The sequence below is a fragment of the Azolla caroliniana genome, unplaced genomic scaffold (assembly GCF_043228905.1).
Source record: "Azolla caroliniana isolate FFs.n. ecotype wild unplaced genomic scaffold, voAzoCaro1.0.p SCAF_3, whole genome shotgun sequence".
In the NCBI taxonomy this organism is placed as follows: domain Eukaryota; kingdom Viridiplantae; phylum Streptophyta; class Polypodiopsida; order Salviniales; family Salviniaceae; genus Azolla; species Azolla caroliniana.
Genome location: NW_028230438.1, coordinates 22,035,277 through 22,045,153, shown reverse-complemented (window position 1 = coordinate 22,045,153; position 9,877 = coordinate 22,035,277). Strand labels below are relative to the sequence as shown.

General features: G+C 36.0%; 1 protein-coding gene and 1 non-coding gene across 2 annotated transcripts; both read right to left on the bottom strand.

The window, feature by feature from the left end:
• Positions 1-2,138: 2,138 nt before the first annotated feature.
• On the bottom strand, positions 2,139-2,210 carry TRNAP-AGG (transfer RNA proline (anticodon AGG)). Its single transcript has one exon. It is a non-coding gene; the product is annotated as a tRNA-Pro (tRNA).
• Positions 2,211-3,961: 1,751 nt separating this feature from the next.
• On the bottom strand, positions 3,962-8,234 carry LOC147866605 (ACT domain-containing protein ACR4-like). Its single transcript, XM_087317050.1, has 7 exons — positions 7,873-8,234; positions 7,123-7,168; positions 6,663-6,768; positions 6,504-6,571; positions 5,511-6,110; positions 5,085-5,189; positions 3,962-4,903 (listed from the first exon to the last, which is right to left on the bottom strand). The coding sequence occupies exons 1-7, from the start codon at positions 7,938-7,940 to the stop codon at positions 4,553-4,555; spliced, it is 1,344 nt and encodes a 447-aa protein (XP_087173176.1). The 5' UTR covers positions 7,941-8,234; the 3' UTR covers positions 3,962-4,552.
• Positions 8,235-9,877: the final 1,643 nt, after the last annotated feature.

The window sequence follows — 9,877 nt, the reverse complement described above, 5'->3', positions numbered from 1 at the left end:
AGCATCACGTGCATTGCCCTATGGATAAGTACGAAAATTAATAACGATATTGGTCATTAAATAGATGACAAGAGGAATGGGCAATCATGAAGAATATGTGGAATATAAGATGAAAGCAATCAAATGATAGAAATATGTCACTCACACATCAATGTGCAAACCAAGAGAAATTTTGAAGTTCCCGAGAATTAGTGACAAGTGGAAAAAGAAAATGGAGACCCCCTAGTCTTTACTAAGTGAGAAAACATTTAGATAAACCAAGCCAACAAAAAATGGAATATATATTCACTAGTATATGGCATTACACTTGAGAACTCCATAATGTTTGTATAAAGATTTTCGTACTAAAATCAAGTTAAACAACTATCCAAGTACTAAATCGCACGATGATTTAGATTTTTCATTGATTGGTGTAAGTGAAGTGCATAGATAGTCATAGAATAATCAATATCAAGTATTCTTTCACATACCATAAAAAAATTGTTTTCATCTAAAGAATTATTGAGCTATGCATATATGCATTAGAAATTAAAAACCAATGTTTTTGAATTTCCGAAGTTTTGTATATGTGTGTGTGTGTGTGTGTGTGTGTGTGTGTGTGTGTGTGTGTGTGTGTGTGTGTGTACTTGGTCTAAGTTAATTATAGTTATGTCTTTGAAAAATATATCGGCTACACAAGATTAACCTTTTTACAATAACTAGGAGATGCCTTATTGCTAATTACAAGATGTACTTTCTAATTGTTCTCGAATGAGAGAGTGAGCAATACCTCAATTAGTCAAATTTAAACCTTACTTTGTTTCTTAATTGAGAATGAATATAGTTTGCTACCTTGCCCTCAATGTAGATGCTTAATTATATGCTAAATCTAGATTTTCATGTAATTAAGAGTTCCAACTTCTACCAAGGTAAGTTTGAAAAAAACCAAGCACAATTTTTGAATTTCAAATATATGTATTATCACATTTTGATAGTTTTCCGGATTTTTACATCCTATGCCTCCCATAACACTTTTGCACAATCACTTAAAATCACTTATCAAACATTGAATTCAATATGACCCTTTACAAAACCAACACGACACAAAAGTTAACCTTTAGTTAGATTGTTACAATTTTAAATTAGAACGAAAACTCCCGTCTTAAATAAGAGGATCTAAATCATGGGGCACAAGACATTGATTCCGTTGATAAATGAAACCAATTGATGTTCAATCAACCACAACCTAAGTCCACTTGATCATTTGACATGGATTGATGTTTATTAACATTTCCATGTTCCCATTCACATCAATGGGTGTGCATAAATCTATTTAGTTTTACCTTGATTAGCATCAAATTTGATTGACAACATAAATCAAAAGTCAAATTCGGTTCATAACATGCATCTATGTTTAATCCGGTTTATATATGAGAATTTGGTTGTCAATAGCTAATGTGGATTGACACAAATAATTTGAAACCAATAATGTCGAAGGGCATAAACAAATGTCTAATTAACCCTCATTAGTGACCATGGACATCCCATTATTCTATAATGACCTATTGAGATACATTAATTATCTTCTACCTCTTGTGTTAATCAAGGCAAACAAGTACATACGAACATGTACTTTTGACACTGTAAGGTAAGACATGTGTTACTCATCATGTGGAGATGAATCCCATATATATATAAATTTATAATATACATAAGTCATGTGCCTCAAATTATGCATGATTAGTTAAAAACCTTACGCACAAACCACGATGCATTGTCTCTTTTCCATGAACATAGATATAAATGATTCAAACAAGCGTACCTATAAATGAATCAAAATATTACTGATTAAACAATTGAAACTACATCTAGATTTGGGAAAAATAAAAAAAATAAAAAAAATTCTGGCGTAAAGGCTTTTCTATGCAAATTGCAATGCTAACAAACATTACATATTATAATACATTTAAGTTAGCATACTTTGGAAAAAGGAGAAGCTAAACAAACTTGTTGTTACAAACCATGTGGAATTGAAGAGCCATGAAAACCACGTGAAGAAGGCCTCCTATTCTAAACGAGAGAACCCATTTGAAAACAACTTTTTTTAGAAAATGAAAAAGGGAACCGGAGATCTAATTTTTGCTTAAAGAAGAAAATGGGGGGCATTCCGAGAATTGAACTCGGGACCTCTCGCACCCTAAGCGAGAATCATGCCACTAGACCAAATGCCCTTGTACATTTCATCGTTTACATTCATTATAATAAGACCTTTAAAAATATATACAAAAATAAGATGCATACCGTTCAATTATGTAACATTGTGCCTTCTATTGTACAACACACTCACACTCACACTCATACTTTCTCTTTGGCAAGTTGGTCATATACCTCAAATCTTGCTTCTACGTGCCTCGTACAACTAAATATGTTGGGGTCATATCCTTTAATATGTCAAGTTGGTCGCCTCCCATTAATTAACAAGTCATAAACTTTAGACCTTTTACAACTTTCACAAATTTCTCACACCATTGTGCACACGGATTCGTTGTCTTTGTCAACATTACGCACATGATTTTCTTTTCTTTTAGGTTTTGAAGATTCACCTTGGTATTAATGGAAAGATGTCCAAAGGCTACAAAGAACTCATACATGAAAACATAACCACCATACACACATCAACCAACATGTCAAATAGCAAAAGCCCTCACACAACTACCTTCGAAACTGCATTTATAAATTACACATCTAAAATCGGAATCCGTCCATAATGGGGGGCGGGAAAAGCCACCTTAGTTTATGTTTCTGCATACGCACGTGCATTATGTGTCAATTAGATCCAATCCTTTCCATTCATCTCCTTTTTCTCTCTCATTGTGGATTGTCCTAAGGGCAAAGAGAATTCCAAAGCATTGGTAGATCGGAAAAAATTTCGAACAATTGCAATTGGTATTAGACAATTATGCAGAGTTTGTATTCCAGTGATAATCATCCTAAACTATATATAGAAAACATTGATTCATAAATATCATCAAACCAAATCATATATTCATTAATATATTGGATTCACAATATATTAATAAATACCTCTTTTAATTTTGATTTGAAAGCGTTGCACCTAACTATCTAATATTAACTGATAACGTTGCGTTTGCATATAACTATCCAATATACAATTGCCAAAGCTATTAAAGCTACACACATGTTACATGAAATTCTTATGCCAATAAATTCTACATGTTGATGAGTTAGGCCTAATACCTATCATGTCAATGAAGTCAAAGCCATTAAAGCCACCCCACCCCCACCATAAGAATCAATGCAACACAGTTTTCCATCAAGAAATGGAAGTCATGAACATCATCATAGAGAGAGAGAGAGAGAGAGCGCCCACTTAGAATCTCGTGCATAATTAATATATTACAAACCGATTACCTACCATTTATTCATAGGTTGAACTTTTGTAACTCCCATCAAAGTTAACTTAAACCCTTGGAATACGTTGCATAGCAACATTAACTTGTAATTATCTTTACAATCTTACAAATATCCAACTGCAGGCCTAGAGGCATGGATCCACATATTTTTACACGTAACAGAATGAAAACGCTAGACAATTACCAAGAATAATATGTAAATATATATATACATATAGGTAATGGTCCTAGAAGCATTACTGATGATAATGGGGAGTGGGGGTAATTGCATTTAACACAAGATTCTTAATTAAGAATTTGATTGGAAAAGAATGATAGAGAAGTTGTTAATGAATTCAACTGTAGATCTTAAAAAATCACAAGAATTCACATCTGGTTTGGCATTACAAACCAAATCAGATGTTTTAGCTATTTGATTGCCTCAGTAAGTCTATCAAACACAATATGACAACTTCTAAAAAATGAGGAGCTTTTCATTGAACCCACATTATAGAACAGAAAGATAGAAAACAATAAAAAAAGGAATACACCTGTAGGTAGACATTGACTTGATATTGAGATTAGTGGTTAGAAGAATTGACATTAAGGGCATAACTAAAGTATATTATATGTACAACATTTTGATTTGTTTTTTTACCGCACTCTATACATGAGTGACCATTCCTTCTAATTAATTGCTGACGAGTTTAGAGTGGATAGTAAGCAGGAGGCAAGTTTACATGTGATATACCTTTGTTCCTTACAACATAGTATTAAGCTGTATGTACAACACACATACACCTATGTCGTATATGTGCACTCTGTATATGTATGCTACTATGGGGGAATTTAGCAACTTTTTTAGTTCTTGTGTTTAAAGGTATGAATTGAATGAAATCCACTCTAGCTTCTTGATTGAAGGATTTGACGCAATACCCTTCATCAATTTCCCCTTAGAATTTAACAACTTTTTCGTTTTTTGCTTGGACTCATGAATAGAATTCATCATGTCTTCATCTGATCTTGAAGGATCAACCATATGCTTTCATGATTCTCTCCAAGTCACATATAATATGATGACCATGCATGGTCTTCCTTGAGTGTACTTTGATTTTGCATGGAGAAGCCATCCTTCCATTGGAATTATACCAACGAAAGAACTACGATTTGATCAAACCAAGATTGAAGAGAACTTGAGAAGGCATTCCTAACAAGCTTCCAAATGAAAATCTAGACCTACTTTGTTGTCCGTTTCTTAACGGTGAGACTGAATGGGGCGATGACTCGCTGACCTTTAACACAGTCAGCCCTATCTCCTTCCTTACTGCATCAATTACTTTCAGATCAACACGATTCCCAGCCATATCAGTCACATAGAAGACATTTATTGCATTGTTTCCTCTTGTTGCCACATCAGCCCTTGTAACAGATAATCCATGTTCTCGGAATATTCGGGTCACATCCGATAGAAGACCAAACCTATCATTAGTGCACAACTCAAATCTCAAGCCCTGCATAAATAGAACCAGGTAACAGCATTCAGATACATAAACCATAGTAAGGTAAATAATTAAGTACATTCCAAAACTTGAGACCAAGAGGAACCATATCTAGCATTCCAAAATCTTTTCTGACAGATAATCTTTACTTCATGACCTCCCACATATATCAAGTCCTAGAAAATGAGATTACCTCAGACACGCGGCGTTCAATTGCTGCTTTAAGGCACTGAATGACTCTCCTTCTCTCTGCCTCAGAATTTACAGTACATCCATCCATATGTCGAATATAATATTCCTGTATAATGTTTGTAGATACATTAGGCTCATAAAGGCAAAAACATTGCTCCACCAATATATTTTTATAGATTAACCTTCAAGATATGAAGATATTAAAAATTTGTCTTAGAAATCTCTTTCACATTTCAATAAATTTAGCACCTTTGTTTCTCTGTATTGCCACTAAACTATCTCCAAACTTTAAAAAGTAAGGATCTTAAGAAATGAACCAATCAAAATTCCTTCTCTTTACGTAGAAACTGGCACTGCCTACTGTAATCTACTTTTCTTCTTTCATGCTAATTTACCGTTTTTATTCATACGTGGTTCTTATACTTACTTGAAAAGCTTTTTCACCATCTGAATCAATGGTAGCATGAAAGACCACGTACTGCATATCTATGAGAGTGCAAAGAGTATCAAAGACCAACTTTGGCCGGTTCTTGCACTGAATATTCACCACTGAATACCCCTTCTCCTGACAATCTTCAACGGTGATTTTCTCATTTATATTCCAAACATTTCCTCCATCGTCTCTCTCATAATCTCTATCTGCAAACATCATCTGATGCAATCGCCTCTCAGTATGTGTAAAACTAGTTGAGAAACCAGTTCGTGCCCCTTTAGAGTCTTTATCTCCCTTTAACACATTGCATAGAGACTCTTTAATCTTGTTAAGTTTTTCTTGCTCTTTGATGGGGCCACCCGTGACTGCATCATTGACATATATAAGAGAAGCCACTCTCATGTTGTGTGTCCAAAGTTCTGCTGCAACTACGTTGCACTTCATCTCAGTTAGCAAAGCTGAGATTTCTGACATAAGTCCAGGTCTATCACGACCAGTAAGCTCTATAGCTGTGTGCTTTGCCGAAGCAGACGACGTTGTAGGTTGTATGATGCCCACTCTTCTTGTTGGAAATTCATGACATTCACTGATGCTCTGATAAAACAGTATCAAAAAGAAAGGGATTGAGCATCAAGTTACTACGATACTAAAGAAAGCAGTACAAATTTCCAAAGTGACACATAAAAAGTCTTTTTTAGTGGCAATAAGTATAAAAGAAAATTTGACCAAGTACACTTAGATATGAAAGGATGACTGTTGAATTTGTGTTCATTTGAATGGGACTGTATGAGAAATTATTTGACTGCTTAGCGGGATCCTAATACAACAATACCATGGACATAAAGATGGGATAAAATGGCTAGAGTTTTAGCTTCACATAGGTTGAATTCAAATTGGTGTTAAATTACACTGTAAATTAGGCTCCTGCAAGTGTATATCATTGGGTCGTCATTAAGCAGTTCATTCCATCACAGAGAATACACTAACCTTCTCGATCAAGCTAATGGTTTGGTGGCATGTCACTTTGTTTCCGTTGTTATCCGTAACATAAAAAACTGCCAAAGAGAAGTAAAGCATGCATTAGAGAAGAAATTTTTTATGTAGAGAAAATATGGAAAGCGTTTAACACTTTGGACGAGTTCTAACCATCCATAAACCAGCCGCCATCAGATGAGATGTAAGCCTTCACGATCCTAAGATCAAGATCTGTCAAGATCTGCACTACTTCAAGTAGAATTCCATAGCTGTCTACCTGAAAATAACATCACAAGAGGAAAAAAATCAATCTTAAATCTTAAATTTTTAATATACGTACGTACATATACAAATATATACACGTATATACATATATATACACATGTACAAATATATATGCATACATGCATGTAAGTTTGCATGTATTTGCACAAACAGATCCAAAAAACTAAAATGGCATACGCACAGGTGTGAAATTCTAGTTCAAGGACAAACATATACCCAGATTAAAAGGTGCACAAACACAAAAATCAAGCTCGATTATTAAGGGCTAGTATGCAACCTCATTGATTACAAGGTTCATATGCACAAATACACAGAAGTTCAATTCCCATGCCAGATTTCTGCTTACCTTGAATAGCGTGGCCGTTTCACAGGAATTATTATCGACGGCAACCCTGCATGAAATCCAGAAATTTAGGGGTAGAAAATTGAGAAGCAAGAAGATAATTAAATTACCGGAATAAGTAGAAGTATAGATGAAGACGGTGCATATATCATAAAACATCAAGCCAAACTCAAAATTAAAAGATTTCGAGGTTCATATTATCCTAATAAGCAAAATAATGAGGTAGAAGCGTAGTGGTGTGACAACTATACAAAGCTATGAGCAAAAACATTGTGAGAACTTTAACAAGAGAAACTATGAAAAGCTGTCAGCAAATTAGATGGCTTCCATCTCAAGTTTACATGAGAGAAGTTTAGGAAAGTTATCGGAAAATTAACCGGCAAAGCGCTTAAGAGAGAATGCCATGGCGACATCACAAGAATGAACTCGATATTGATGAGTAAACACACAAGAGTAATCAGGAAATCAAGCCAAAACCTTGAGAAAAAGACTACAGAAATATACCGTAAATCTAATAGGGAGAAGGCTTCAGTTAGAAATACATGGCATGATCGCGATAGGCAAAAATGAAGTGGATTTAGTAGATTGAAGAAGATCATGCGAGTTAGACTACGAGTCTATAATTATATAACTGGAAGCTTCTATCATATAACTACGAGTCAAAGTCTTGGCAGATCGAAGGCTAAGGCGTGATGAAGAAAACTAACTCAATTTAGTAGACCAAATTAGGTGAAGAGGATTGTGAACTCTTACCTAGGAGGGTTCATACGCCAGACGAACTTCTGATATTCGTCCAATTCAGCTGTAGGGAGAAAATCCATCACAGAGTTAAGTCAGCAAAGAGACGAAGAAGAAGAAGAAGAAACAGGAGAAGAAGGAAGAAGGAAAGGTGGGAATGAGCTGTAGGACATGGACAGATGAGAGAGAGAGAGAAAAGAGAGAGGATGAAGGAGAAGAAGAAGAAGAAGAAGAAGAAGAAGGCGGGAAAGAAGGTGGAGATATGGCGAGAAAAAGCTTTGGCAGAGAGACAGAGAGACACAAATGTTTGAAGTACAGAAGGAATGGCTATGACGGGGAAAGCTTTTATCAGAGTGAGAGAGAGAGAGAGAGACTGTATCAAGATTTTAGAGAGAGAGAGAGAGAGAGAGAGTCCAAAGACACATGGGAGAGAGAAGGAAAGAACGCAGGAAGAGAGAGAGAGAGAGAGAGAGAGAAGGAAAAGAACGCAGGAAGAGAGAGAGAGAGAGAGAGGGAAAGATATATTAACGTCTTTTAAGAGGCCAAAACGAGAGAGAGAGAGAGAGAGAGTGAGAGAGATGAAAGAAGAGAAGCAGTTGGGGCTGTTTAGAAGCAAATTTGGCCATGGCTGCTGAGATTGGCTATCGTGGACTGAACTGGTGAGGCTTTGAGTCTTCTTTTGGGCTTCTTTTGGGACATGAACACAAATGTATTTATGTGGTGGTAGTATGCATGCATGTACATATATGTATGTATTTATATATGTGTGTATGTACTTCTGTCCGTATATATGTATGTATGTAGTTGTAGGCAAGTACATAGTTAAAGAGAACCTGAGTGATATACCAGCGTCCGGTTACATTACAACATTACACACGGATGCGGCCCCCCAACGTAAGGTTACATAGTTTACGAGGAACCAAACATATACACACACACACACATACATACATAACATAAAAAACCGGGCTGGTGTGGGGCAGGCCGGCAGGAAGGAGCCTTGAACCCATACATCCATGAGTATGAACCATACGTGCATTTTCGCATTCGAGTATGGTAAACACCCCCCTCGAAGAATGGTAAATACCATACTTTTGGATTAACTATTTATTATGAGGTAAATAAACCTAAAAGAAGGGGGGGGGAACACAAGAATGTTTGAATAACATTCGCATTCGTTTTCCAACGTAAGAAAATGAATGTTATGCTAGGCGAACACGAATTTTACGTACTATGCCGAATCCATCCATCCCAATTCCAATGAAAAATGCGTGCTTGGTAATAATTATTTGTTGATTTGGGGGTGTGTGTGTGTGTGTGTGTTGGCCTTCCTTGGATGTGGGTGGGTTGGGTGGGTAGGAGGCCATTACCAATGAATGTGCTTTGCTTGCTTGCTTCGATGAAGCAGATCTGAGAGAGAGAGAGAGAGAGAGAAAGAAGCAACTTTTGGATTTAATTTCTATGGGTTCAAAGTTCGTAGAAGAGAGAGAGGGGTCTGCATTAAAAACTAGTGTTCAAAGAAGCCCGTGGAAGAGAGAGAGAGAGAGAGTGAGAGAGAAATAGGACCCTCCTAGTGAGAGAGAGAGAGAGAGAGAGAGAGAGAGAGAGTTTGGCGGGAAGACAAAAAAGTGTGCGCGCTGTTTGTGTGTTGTGTGGGTCTCGTGCTCTCCCAAGATATTTATTTCTTCTTCTTCTTTTTGTAGGTAGCTCCTTTTTGTAATATTCGTTTGCTTTTTTATCTCCAATTCTTTTTTTCTCTCTCTCTCTCTCTCTCTCTCTGGGGTTTTATTTTTCTAAATATATATATATATATATATCGACGAAAACAAAATTTAATTGCTATTGTTTTTTTGTTATTCTATTTTTCTCAATTTCGGTTTGTCTCCCACATCCCGACAATTAAATGCGCCACGCCTTTCATACGGCTAATTTATTTTTGTTAAAAACAAAATTTATGTATTTTTTTAGGCCTTGGCCTCGTTGTCATGTTTTTACCGGCTACGGCCGGTCACCAACCGAC